Genomic DNA, 14,632 nt, shown 5'->3' with positions numbered 1-14,632 from the left:
TTATATATACTTGGTTGTTGGTATTCTCAGAAGGCACTTAGTGAACACCTAAAGTACATAAGTTTATAATTTCCCCTTTCAGGTTTAATCAGAATTACTTTGTCTTTCCTCTAAAAAAATTGTGTCATTTTATTATTAGAATTACTTTGTCTTTATGTATCTATTCCTCTATAAATGTAATGTGTCATTTTATTACAAGAAATAGGTACAAACTCCATATGACCGATCTATTCCTTGCAAGTGTCAACAAACAAATAGAGATTTCCTTGTTATACCTTACCTCATCATTAGCTATAGTTTTAGCAAAATCATCACAGTCTAAATGTAGATATATATCGGTTAAACTATCCAGCAGTTTTTTAGGTTCCCATCCGTATTTCTCTGGGTTTTCACCTTCAAGTTTTTACACTTTGACCCACATAGCTGTTGAAGGTTAAAGTTTAACATAGCTGCCAGTCTGTCCCCTAAATGCTAAAATTAGAAAGGTGGTTGAAATAAAACACATTTGTCAATACTTCATCACAATATAGAGATTAGAACATACGCCAATCTGAAATGTTAATAAAACATTCGACAACAGATGTATAGATGTATGGCATCTAGATGCTGGAATTAGTAAAATGATCATAAATTGAAATAGAGCTCCCATCTTTTTATTTGTTAATTCAATAAAACACAGAATGAGTCCTTAAAAGAACCTACAGAACTCCTTTAAATTAGAGACTACAAGGAGCTTTTATCACTTACCACGCAAAAAAGTTTAACATTAAAAAAATTAACAACAGGAGCACCCATTTTTAACAACCCATATATTAAAAAATGGCAAGATTTAATCAAGACTTACTGAGTCCAGAAAAGGACCAATGATTTTCTGTGTAAGATAGTGGAACATATCCACTGTTTCTGTGGCCAGGGTGAGGTAAGATCGACATTGTTTCTCATCCATAGCTAGTTGTCGTTGTCGTGATTGCTGCTGCTCCTGAAAATACAAAATCCATGAAAACTCTTTATTTAGCAACCGTCTCCCTAGTTTTTTTCTGTGCATCATAGACATAATTGACCCACTGTTCCCTATCCAACCTGACATAAAATCTGGCAATTGAATATTTAATCTAGCAATTGAAAATTAATTCAAATACAAAGTAGACATTAAAGTATTAACATAAATCCTGAGTTTTATGCGTATCTTTCTTGAATCAATGATAATTGTGTAAAATGATGCAAGTTTTTTTCAAGGAAGACATGTTTCATCTGTAATATAAGCACAATGGTTTTTTTTAAAGGTAACCCCAAAAATCACCCACTAAAAAAAAGGTAACAGATTCCAATATTTATATAATTAAAAAGAAAAGTTTGAAATTTTAGTTGATATCTGTTTTTTAATTGTGAATTTACATAAAGTGTGGTACAGGTGACAGAAAAAGTATCTCTTTGTGGCTACTTATATAAAGTGGACCCTACCAATAACTATAATATATTTCAATAACTCTGGACATATAATTCAGGTAGAATAATTCAACAATACATTATAAGTCAGTCAGGGCTTCCAAAATATATTTGAGCCAGCCAGACATTTAGCTTAGACAAAATAATTCAACAATACACTGTGAGTCATAACTGGTTATTTCCTATTTACTAATTAATATTACTACTATCTTACCCTTGACTGTTTCTCCCATTGTGTAATTCCTATTTACTAAATAATATTACTACTTTCTTACCCTTGATTGTTTCTCCCATTCTTCTGTATTTTCTAATGCCTCTTGAATTTACTAAATAATATTACTACTATCTTACCCTTGATTGTTTCTCCCATTCTTCTGTATTTTCTAATGCCTCTTGAATTTCATGAATACGTTTTAAACAGTCCAAACTCTCATCCAATAAAAACGTTGTATCATTCATTAACATGTTCACAAACTTTACAAATGACTTGCCTTTCCTAAAATTAAAATTTAAACATGTTAACGATTTTCACAAATGATTTACCTATCGTGGAGTGAATTCATTATAATAAGCAATGTTTGTAAAATGGTAAGATATAAATTATGAAAAACATTCAAGACTGGAGATACAGGGCCAAATAACTTCTGAGGAAATAAAATATATGAATGTTGATATAACTGCATACCAAATACCATTGACTTATCATACCTAGTTCTCTTTAAACTGACTGTAACACTAACTTGAACATGTAACTATACAAAAGTTTTAAGGTCAATAAATCATAACGAGAAGAGTAGCAAAGCAATCTCTATGGAATGGAGGCTTGTAAATAATAATACAACTGTATTCTAAATATCAATCAGCATACAAAATGTACACATACACTCACATAATTACAAACAATATACTTAGATGATATTGTATAGCAAACTTACTTGGCTTCCTCCGTCATTCTGTTCTGATGAGCTGGTATTGTCCACATTACTTTTAGTATAATACTTAGATGATATCTTATAGCAAACTTATCATAGAATTCACTGCTTGCTCCTGTAGATTCAATATCTGAAATATTTAAATCAAAAGTTTTATAAAAATTCACTTCTAGTCACAGCTGAATCACTATTTGTAACAAAAAATGAAGTAGTCAAAAAATTAAATTGTCACGAAATGGGCTAAAAAAGATAAACCCAAAACAAAGTATCAGCAAAAATAAGTTCGCTTACAGTATCATGCATTAGTTTAATAAAAATCAGACTGGAAGTCAACAGAGTCTTTTTCTTCTTTAGGTTTTCAGTAGTCCTTCAATGATCTGAAGATTATTTACTGTTTGCGCGCGCAATATATATATATTTACATTTTATATATTTTTTAAAAAGGTGATTAAAACTATGTACATAAGCTAATAATGAGTTAGATGAATTTGTGGAGAACAGCTGGTGTGAGCTGTTCTCTAAAAGTGTCAACTGTGTCGACAGCGACTGTTTGCATTGGCAATAAGTTCCACTGAGTTATGGTATATGGAAAAAATAAATATTATAGGATTAAACACATTTTTTCTAGAGGTTATTGATGTGTAAACCGGGGCGATTAACTCACAAACTGAATAAAAGTCCGAAGGACTTTTATGTTGAGTTTGTGAGTAAGAGCCCCGGTTTACACATCAATAACCTCTAGAAAAAATGTGTTTAATCCTTATAATTCTTAAGCCAAACATTTGTGATATTTAATAAACATTTGTTTTGTTGATGGCTACTATATATATTTACCATCAAAAGCACAATGGCAAGTCGTAACTAAGGAGTACGCCGCCATCTTGACTTTCTAAAAACCATAAATATCCGATAAATACAACGGAATCTTAAATGAAATAGCACCTACCTCAAAAACTTCATTTTAATTAAATGTTATCCTAATTTGAAGCGTACACGTAACGAAATAATCTTTCCCTTGTAAATTTCCATTCGTATGACGTTGTGTTTTGCCATGACGTAAATTCGCCAAATCCTTCATGAAATTTCGCGGAATTTTATTAAATTTTATTTTTATACATTTTCGAAGCTTTAGTGCTTTCAATTTATTTCTTTTTTTTTTTATATATATGCACTAGAATAGTCACAACTGTTATGTAATTGTTTTTAAATCTCAATTTGCTGAAAATCCCGGGATCACTGCAAGCTTGTGTATCGCGCAAGAATAGATTACAAAAGTAGTTTCGGAAACATGGTTTGTCGAAGTGTAAACCTTGAGAAAAATTCTAATTGACCAATCCAATTCAAGTATTTATAGATATGCAAATCATATAAGAATTATTTATATGTATCTTTTTTGGTTGAAATGTGTCTAAAAGTATAATTATGGTTTTTGCGGGTTCTACTGTCTGATGGTATGAGAATAGCAGATGGTATAGCTACGATTTGATGTATTATTTTGTAGAACATTATTAATCTTGTGCGTGTTCTTCTTTCCTGTAGAGTTGGCCAGTTTAGGGTGTTTATCATATCTGTCGGGCTACTGATGTTATGGTATCTGTTACAGACATATCTGGCAGATCGCCTTTGGACCATCTCGATTTTGGAGGTTTGTTCAACTGTGTGAGGGTCCCACACTGAACATGAATATTCCAGTTTTGGACGGACTAGTGCCAGATATGCCTGAGTTTTGATGTTCTGACATGATGTTTTTAAGTTTCTTTTTAAGAAGCCCAGAGATTTGTTGCCGTTAGCTATGTTGTTGTCTGTATGTTTTGACCATTTTAGGTTGGATTGAAGTGTAATGCCAAGATATTTAGCTGAAGAGACAAGTTCCAGTTTGTGATCGTGGAGGTTATAGTCATGTTTGAATGGGTTTTTCTTCTGTGAGACTGTAAGGACTGTGCATTTGTCTGGATGGAAAGCCATCAACCAGTCTTGCTCCCACCTAGCAGCTGCATCTAAATCTAACTGGAGTGCATCACAGTCACTTTGAAATTTGATGGTTTTGTAGATGATACTGTCGTCGGCAAACAGTCTGAGCTTACTGGATGATAGGTATTCTGGTAGGTCGTTGATATATTGCCAGAATAATACTGGGCCCAGGACTGTGCCTTGAGGGACACCTGAGGTGACTGGAGTCAGGTCAGATGACTCTCCATCCAGGACAACTGTTTGTGTTCTGTCATTAAAAAATGCAGCGACCCAGTTGAGTGTTTTTTTTTGAATACCATAATATTTAAGTTTGTATAGAAGTCTTTAATGAGGGACCTTGTCAAATGCTTTGGCAAAGTCCATTATAATTAAGTCTATTTGTGTGTTATTGTTGTTATTTGCTGCAAGCTCTTGTATGAATGAAATGAGTTGAGTTTCACATGATCGTGACTGACGGAAGCCATGCTGGAGGTCATACAGTATATTGTTCTTTTCAAGGTGGTTGATGATGTGTTTGGTGATGATATGCTCCATAAGTTTACAGGAAATGCATGTTAATGATATTGGGCGGTAATTTTCTGGCTTGTATTTTTCCCCTTTTTTAAATGCTGGTGCTACATTGGCGTGTTTCCAGTCTGTTGGTGTTATGCCAGTTTCAAATGATGTTTTGAAGATTAGTGTAAGAATTGGAGCTGTTTGATCTTTGAGTTCTTTTAATATTCTACCACTGATGTTGTCTGGGCCAGTTGCCTTATGAGGGTTTATGTTGTGTAGTAGTTTTTTGACACCAGGTAAAGATATTTCAAGTGGTGTTATCACAGGGTGTGAGCTAGGACCTTTGTCTGGAATGGTGTTATTTGATTCAGTTGTAAACACTGATTGGAACTGTGTGTTGTGGATGTCTGCCTTTTGCTTTGTGTCTGCTATTAACTGTCCTTCTTTTTTCAAGGGAGCTACACCGCTGTGAGCAGTGATTTTATGAAGGAAAACAGTTTTTTAGGTTTTGACTGATTGTTACATGGTTGGTCCGGTTCATTTATTGGTAAATCCAATATCATTTTTTCAATGTAACCCCAAATATGCTAACCTTTGTTCTTTTTGTACTTGTTTTTTCAGATGTTTGTACTTGTCTGCATACTTGGTGTTTTGTTTCATTTTATAATATGATTTATTTTTTCTATTTATCATTTTCCTAAGCTTGTTATGAATCCAAGGTAGTCTGTTTTCCACTGATTGTGTAAGATTTGTTTTAAATGTGTTCCACATATCATTTACATTTGTTTTGTCCTGTAGGTTTTGTAGATCATTGTATGTTTTTTCTAGATCTAACTTTATGTTATCCCAGTTAGCTTTATTGTATTTTAGTATTTTTCTGGGTTTTTCTCTCACCCTGCGTAACCAGATGTCAGATTCTACATAGACAATGTCGTTGTCACTAAGGCCTATTGGTGGAAGTGTACTGACTTTGTTAATGTTAGAAGGATTATTGACGAGTACTAAGTCCAGGATTCTTTCTTTACGTGTTGGTATGTTAACTATTTGGTGTAAATTATGATCATAAAGAAGTTCTAAAAGTGAATTATGTTGTTCTTGATCTGGTTTCCCTGATATTACTTCAGGGACAGACCAATCAATGTGGCCTAGGTTTAAATCGCCACCTACTAATATGTTACTGTTTGAAGTTTGATTTATTCTACTTAACGATAAGTCTAATTGTTTTATGGAGTTCCCATCATCTGATGGTGGCCTATAATAACTTCCAACTAGCAGGTTTTTTGCACCCGATATGTTTATTTGTGCCCAAATGATTTCACAGTCAGTTTTTAGTTCTTGGATTTCTGTGCTAATAAATTCTTTAGAGTCTTGTTGATAAACAGCAAAACAGACAGGAGGCTTTATGGACAAACATACCACAATATTGTTTTGTTACGTGGGGTAGTATAAACTACATACCTGTATAAAAGTTCATAAGAGCTGGAACTAAATGTTGTAAGCTAATGGATGCATTTAAAATTTGTCATTGAGACTCTGACTCCGGGGTTGTACGGCAAGGTTTATCACAAAGATAACTTCTACTAGTTTAGCTATTAGGTAAGGGTTTCCAATATAATTACTGCTACACACTAATACAACCAACAAGTGTAGAATACTGTCCATGGAGGGATCGTCTGCCACATGGGGTACATATCAATAACAGAATACAAATACTATCATCTATAATTACTGCTACACACTAATACAACCAGAAAGTGTAGAATTCTGTCCATGGAGGGATCATCTGCCACATGGGGTACATATCTATAACAGAATACAAATACTAACATCTATAATTACTGCTACACACTAATACAACCAACAAGTGTAGAATTCTGTCCATAGAGGGATCATCTGCCACATGGGGTACATATCTATAACAGAATACAAATACTAACATCTATAATTACTGCTACACACTAATACAACCAACAAGTGCAGAATTCTGCCCATGGAGGGATCGTCTGCCACATCGGGTACATATCTATAACAGAATACAAATACTATCATCTATAATTACTGCTACACACTAATACAAGCAACAAGTGTAGAATTCTGTCCATGGAGGGATCGTCTGCCACATGGGGTACATATCAATAACAGAATACAAATACTATCATCTATAATTACTGCTACACACTAATACAACCAACAAGTGTAGAATTCTGTCCATGGAGGGATCGTCTGCCACATGGGGTACATATCTATAACAGAATACAAATACTATCATCTATAATTACTGCTACACACTAATACAACCAGAAAGTGTAGAATTCTGTCCATGGAGGGATCGTTTGCCACATGGGGTACATATCAATAACAGAATACAAATACTATCATCTATAATTACTGCTACACACTAATACAACCAGAAAGTGTAGAATTCTGTCCGTGGAGGGATCATCTGCCACATGGGGTACATATCTATAACAGAATACAAATACTATCATCTATAATTACTGCTACACACTAATACAACCAACAAGTGTAGAATTCTGTCCATGGAGGGATCATCTGCCACATGGGGTACATATCTATAACAGAATACAAATACTATCATCTATAATTACTGCTACACACTAATACAACCAACAAGTGTAGAATTCTGTCCATTGAGGGATCGTCTGCCACATGGGGTACATATCTATAACAGAATACAAATACTATCATCTATAATTACTGCTACACACTAATACAACCAGAAAGTGTAGAATACTGTCCATGGAGGGATCGTCTGCCACATGGGGTACATATCTATAACAGAATACAAATACTATCATCTATAATTACTGCTACACACTAATACAACCAGAAAGTGTAGAATTCTGTCCATGGAGGGATCGTTTGCCACATGGGGTACATATCAATAACAGAATACAAATACTATCATCTATAATTACTGCTACACACTAATACAACCAGAAAGTGTAGAATTCTGTCCATGAAGGGATCATCTGCCACATGGGGTACATATCTATAACAGAATACAAATACTAACATCTATAATTACTGCTACACACTAATACAACCAACAAGTGTAGAATTCTGTCCATAGAGGGATCATCTGCCACATGGGGTACATATCTATAACAGAATACAAATACTAACATCTATAATTACTGCTACACACTAATACAACCAACAAGTGCAGAATTCTGCCCATGGAGGGATCGTCTGCCACATCGGGTACATATCTATAACAGAATACAAATACTATCATCTATAATTACTGCTACACACTAATACAAGCAACAAGTGTAGAATTCTGTCCATGGAGGGATCGTCTGCCACATGGGGTACATATCAATAACAGAATACAAATACTATCATCTATAATTACTGCTACACACTAATACAACCAACAAGTGTAGAATTCTGTCCATGGAGGGATCGTCTGCCACATGGGGTACATATCTATAACAGAATACAAATACTATCATCTATAATTACTGCTACACACTAATACAACCAGAAAGTGTAGAATTCTGTCCATGGAGGGATCGTTTGCCACATGGGGTACATATCAATAACAGAATACAAATACTATCATCTATAATTACTGCTACACACTAATACAACCAGAAAGTGTAGAATTCTGTCCGTGGAGGGATCATCTGCCACATGGGGTACATATCTATAACAGAATACAAATACTATCATCTATAATTACTGCTACACACTAATACAACCAACAAGTGTAGAATTCTGTCCATGGAGGGATCATCTGCCACATGGGGTACATATCTATAACAGAATACAAATACTATCATCTATAATTACTGCTACACACTAATACAACCAACAAGTGTAGAATTCTGTCCATTGAGGGATCGTCTGCCACATGGGGTACATATCTATAACAGAATACAAATACTATCATCTATAATTACTGCTACACACTAATACAACAAGAAAGTGTAGAATTCTGTCCATGGAGGGATCGTCTGCCACATGGGGTACATATCTATAACAGAATACAAATACTATCATCTATAATCACTGCTACACACTAATACAACCAACAAGTGTAGAATTCTGTCCATTGAGGGATCATCTGCCACATGGGGTACATATCTATAACAGAATACAAATACTATCATCTATAATTACTGCTACACACTAATACAACCAGAAAGTGTAGAATTCTGTCCATGGAGGGCTCGTCTGCCACATGGGGTACATATCTATAACAGAATACAAATACTATCATCTATAATTACTGCTACACACTAATACAACCAACAAGTGTAGAATTCTGTCCATTGAGGGATCGTCTGCCACATGGGGTACATATCTATAACAGAATACAAAAACTATCATCTATAATTACTGCTACACACTAATACAACCAACAAGTGTAGAATTCTGTCCATTGAGGGATCGTCTGCCACATCGGGAACATATCTATAACAGAATACAAATACTATCATCTATAATTACTGCTACACACTAATACAACAAACAAGTGTAGAATTCTGTCCATGGAGGGATCGTCTGCCATATGGGGTACATATCTATAACAGAATACAAATACTATCATCTATAATTACTGCTACACACTAATACAACCAACAAGTGTAGAATTCTGTCCATGGAGGGATCGTCTGCCACATGGGGTACATATCTATAACAGAATACAAATACTATCATCTATAATTACTGCTACACACTAATACAACCAGAAAGTGTAGAATTCTGTCCATGGAGGGATCGTCTGCCACATGGGGTACATATCAATAACAGAATACAAATACTATCATCTATAATTACTGCTACACACTAATACAACCAGAAAGTGTAGAATTCATTCCGTGGAGGGATCATCTGCCACATGGGGTACATATCTATAACAGAATACAAATACTATCATCTATAATTACTGCTACACACTAATACAACCAACAAGTGTAGAATTCTGTCCATGGAGGGATCATCTGCCACATGGGGTACATATCTATAACAGAATACAAATACTATCATCTATAATTACTGCTACACACTAATACAACCAACAAGTGTAGAATTCTGTCCATTGAGGGATCGTCTTCCACATGGGGTACATATATATAACAGAATACAAATACTATCATCTATAATTACTGCTACACACTAATACAACCAGAAAGTGTAGAATTCTGTCCATGGAGGGATCGTCTGCCACATGGGGTACATATCTATAACAGAATACAAATACTATCATCTATAATTACTGCTACACACTAATACAACCAACAAGTGTAGAATTCTGTCCATTGAGGGATCATCTGCCACATGGGGTACATATCTATAACAAAATACAAATACTATCATCTATAATTACTGCTACACACTAATACAACCAGAAAGTGTAGAATTCTGTCCATGGAGGGCTCGTCTGCCACATGGGGTACATATCTATAACAGAATACAAATACTATCATCTATAATTACTGCTACACACTAATACAACCAACAAGTGTAGAATTCTGTCCATTGAGGGATCGTCTGCCACATCGGGTACATATCTATAACAGAATACAAATACTATCATCTATAATTACTGCTACACACTAATACAACCAACAAGTGTAGAATTCTGTCCATTGAGGGATCGTCTGCCACATCGGGTACATATCTATAACAGAATACAAATACTATCATCTATAATTACTGCTACACACTAATACAACCAACAAGTGTAGAATTCTGTCCATTGAGGGATCGTCTGCCACATGGGGTACATATCTATAACAGAATACAAATACTATCATCTATAATTACTGCTACACACTAATATAACCAACAAGTGTAGAAATCTGTCCATGGAGGGATCGTCTGCCACATGGGGTACATATCTATAACAGAATACAAATACTATCATCTATAATTACTGCTACACACTAATACAACCAACAAGTGTAGAATTCTGTCCATGGAGGGATCGTCTGCCACATGGGGTACATATCTATAACAGAATACAAATACTATCATCTATAATTACTGCTACACACTAATACAACCAACAAGTGCAGAATTCTGTCCATTGAGGGATCATCTGCCACATGGGGTACATATCTATAACAGAATACAAATACTATCATCTATAATTACTGCTATACACTAATACAACCAACAAGTGTAGAATTCTGTCCATGGAGGGATCATCTGCCACATGGGGTACATATGTATAACAGAATACAAATACTATCATCTATAATTACTGCTACACACTAATACAACCAACAAGTGTAGAATTCTGTCCATTGAGGGATCGTCTGCCACATGGGGTACATATCTATAACAGAATACAAATACTAACATCTATAATTACTGCTACACACTAATACAACCAACAAGTGTAGAATTCTGTCCATGGATGAGTCATCTGCCACATGGGGTACATATCTATAACAGAATACAAATACTATCATCTATAATTACTGCTACACACTAATACAACCAACAAGTGTAGAATTCTGTCCATGGAGGGATCGTCTGCCACATGGGGTACATATCTATAACAGAATACAAATACTATCATCTATAATTACTGCTACACACTAATACAACCAACAAGTGTAGAATTCTGTCCATTGAGGGATCGTCTGCCACATCGGGTACATATCTATAACAGAATACAAATACTATCATCTATAATTACTGCTACACACTAATACAACCAGAAAGTGTAGAATTCTGTCCATGGAGGGATCGTTTGCCACATGGGGTACATATCAATAACAGAATACAAATACTATCATCTATAATTACTGCTACACACTAATACAACCAGAAAGTGTAGAATTCTGTCCGTGGAGGGATCATCTGCCACATGGGGTACATATCTATAACAGAATACAAATACTATCATCTATAATTACTGCTACACACTAATACAACCAACAAGTGTAGAATTCTGTCCATGGAGGGATCATCTGCCACATGGGGTACATATCTATAACAGAATACAAATACTATCATCTATAATTACTGCTACACACTAATACAACCAACAAGTGTAGAATTCTGTCCATTGAGGGATCGTCTGCCACATGGGGTACATATCTATAACAGAATACAAATACTATCATCTATAATTACTGCTACACACTAATACAACCAGAAAGTGTAGAATACTGTCCATGGAGGGATCGTCTGCCACATGGGGTACATATCTATAACAGAATACAAATACTATCATCTATAATTACTGCTACACACTAATACAACCAGAAAGTGTAGAATTCTGTCCATGGAGGGATCGTTTGCCACATGGGGTACATATCAATAACAGAATACAAATACTATCATCTATAATTACTGCTACACACCAATACAACCAGAAAGTGTAGAATTCTGTCCATGGAGGGATCATCTGCCACATGGGGTACATATCTATAACAGAATACAAATACTAACATCTATAATTACTGCTACACACTAATACAACCAACAAGTGTAGAATTCTGTCCATAGAGGGATCATCTGCCACATGGGGTACATATCTATAACAGAATACAAATACTAACATCTATAATTACTGCTACACACTAATACAACCAACAAGTGCAGAATTCTGCCCATGGAGGGATCGTCTGCCACATCGGGTACATATCTATAACAGAATACAAATACTATCATCTATAATTACTGCTACACACTAATACAAGCAACAAGTGTAGAATTCTGTCCATGGAGGGATCGTCTGCCACATGGGGTACATATCAATAACAGAATACAAATACTATCATCTATAATTACTGCTACACACTAATACAACCAACAAGTGTAGAATTCTGTCCATGGAGGGATCGTCTGCCACATGGGGTACATATCTATAACAGAATACAAATACTATCATCTATAATTACTGCTACACACTAATACAACCAGAAAGTGTAGAATTCTGTCCATGGAGGGATCGTTTGCCACATGGGGTACATATCAATAACAGAATACAAATACTATCATCTATAATTACTGCTACACACTAATACAACCAGAAAGTGTAGAATTCTGTCCGTGGAGGGATCATCTGCCACATGGGGTACATATCTATAACAGAATACAAATACTATCATCTATAATTACTGCTACACACTAATACAACCAACAAGTGTAGAATTCTGTCCATGGAGGGATCATCTGCCACATTGGGTACATATCTATAACAGAATACAAATACTATCATCTATAATTACTGCTACACACTAATACAACCAACAAGTGTAGAATTCTGTCCATTGAGGGATCGTCTGCCACATGGGGTACATATCTATAACAGAATACAAATACTATCATCTATAATTACTGCTACACACTAATACAACCAGAAAGTGTAGAATTCTGTCCATGGAGGGATCGTCTGCCACATGGGGTACATATCTATAACAGAATACAAATACTATCATCTATAATCACTGCTACACACTAATACAACCAACAAGTGTAGAATTCTGTCCATTGAGGGATCATCTGCCACATGGGGTACATATCTATAACAGAATACAAATACTATCATCTATAATTACTGCTACACACTAATACAACCAGAAAGTGTAGAATTCTGTCCATGGAGGGCTCGTCTGCCACATGGGGTACATATCTATAACAGAATACAAATACTATCATCTATAATTACTGCTACACACTAATACAACCAACAAGTGTAGAATTCTGTCCATGGAGGGATCATCTGCCACATGGGGTACATATCTATAACAGAATACAAATACTATCATCTATAATTACTGCTACACACTAATACAACCAACAAGTGTAGAATTCTGTCCATTGAGGGATCGTCTGCCACATGGGGTACATATCTATAACAGAATACAAATACTATCATCTATAATTACTGCTACACACTAATACAACCAGAAAGTGTAGAATACTGTCCATGGAGGGATCGTCTGCCACATGGGGTACATATCTATAACAGAATACAAATACTATCATCTATAATTACTGCTACACACTAATACAACCAGAAAGTGTAGAATTCTGTCCATGGAGGGATCGTTTGCCACATGGGGTACATATCAATAACAGAATACAAATACTATCATCTATAATTACTGCTACACACCAATACAACCAGAAAGTGTAGAATTCTGTCCATGGAGGGATCATCTGCCACATGGGGTACATATCTATAACAGAATACAAATACTAACATCTATAATTACTGCTACACACTAATACAACCAACAAGTGTAGAATTCTGTCCATAGAGGGATCATCTGCCACATGGGGTACATATCTATAACAGAATACAAATACTAACATCTATAATTACTGCTGCACACTAATACAACCAACAAGTGCAGAATTCTGCCCATGGAGGGATCGTCTGCCACATCGGGTACATATCTATAACAGAATACAAATACTATCATCTATAATTACTGCTACACACTAATACAAGCAACAAGTGTAGAATTCTGTCCATGGAGGGATCGTCTGCCACATGGGGTACATATCAATAACAGAATACAAATACTATCATCTATAATTACTGCTACACACTAATACAACCAACAAGTGTAGAATTCTGTCCATGGAGGGATCGTCTGCCACATGGGGTACATATCTATAACAGAATACAAATACTATCATCTATAATTACTGCTACACACTAATACAACCAGAAAGTGTAGAATTCTGTCCATGGAGGGATCGTTTGCCACATGGGGTACATATCAATAACAGAATACAAATACTATCATCTATAATTACTGCTACACACTAATACAACCAGAAAGTGT

The 14,632-nt window shown here is 35.2% G+C and overlaps 1 protein-coding gene across 6 annotated transcripts in view; it reads right to left on the bottom strand.

Annotated features, from left to right (window-relative positions):
• The window catches only part of LOC139501643 (ubiquitin conjugation factor E4 B-like), a 42,238-nt gene that overhangs the window by 3,815 nt on the left and 23,791 nt on the right, over positions 1 to 14,632 (bottom strand). For 5 of the 6 annotated variants that reach the window (XM_071290775.1, XM_071290776.1, XM_071290777.1 and 2 more), the window contains 4 exons: positions 2,382 to 2,508; positions 1,798 to 1,942; positions 845 to 979; positions 281 to 471 (listed from right to left, as the gene is read on the bottom strand). In XM_071290775.1, coding sequence (XP_071146876.1) covers positions 340 to 471; positions 845 to 979; positions 1,798 to 1,942; positions 2,382 to 2,428 — 459 coding nt within the window. In that variant the 5' untranslated portion in view covers positions 2,429 to 2,508 and the 3' untranslated portion in view covers positions 281 to 339. Of the gene's footprint in view, positions 1 to 280; positions 472 to 844; positions 980 to 1,797; positions 1,943 to 2,381; positions 2,509 to 6,302; positions 6,532 to 14,632 lie in introns of those variants that run through there. The other variant, XM_071290774.1, reaches the window with a different exon arrangement.

The sequence above is a fragment of the Mytilus edulis genome, chromosome 13 (assembly GCF_963676685.1).
Source record: "Mytilus edulis chromosome 13, xbMytEdul2.2, whole genome shotgun sequence".
NCBI classification, from domain to species: Eukaryota; Metazoa; Mollusca; class Bivalvia; order Mytilida; family Mytilidae; genus Mytilus; species Mytilus edulis.
The sequence above is the reverse complement of the archived record's forward strand: the minus strand, read 5'-3'. Positions and strand labels throughout refer to the sequence as shown.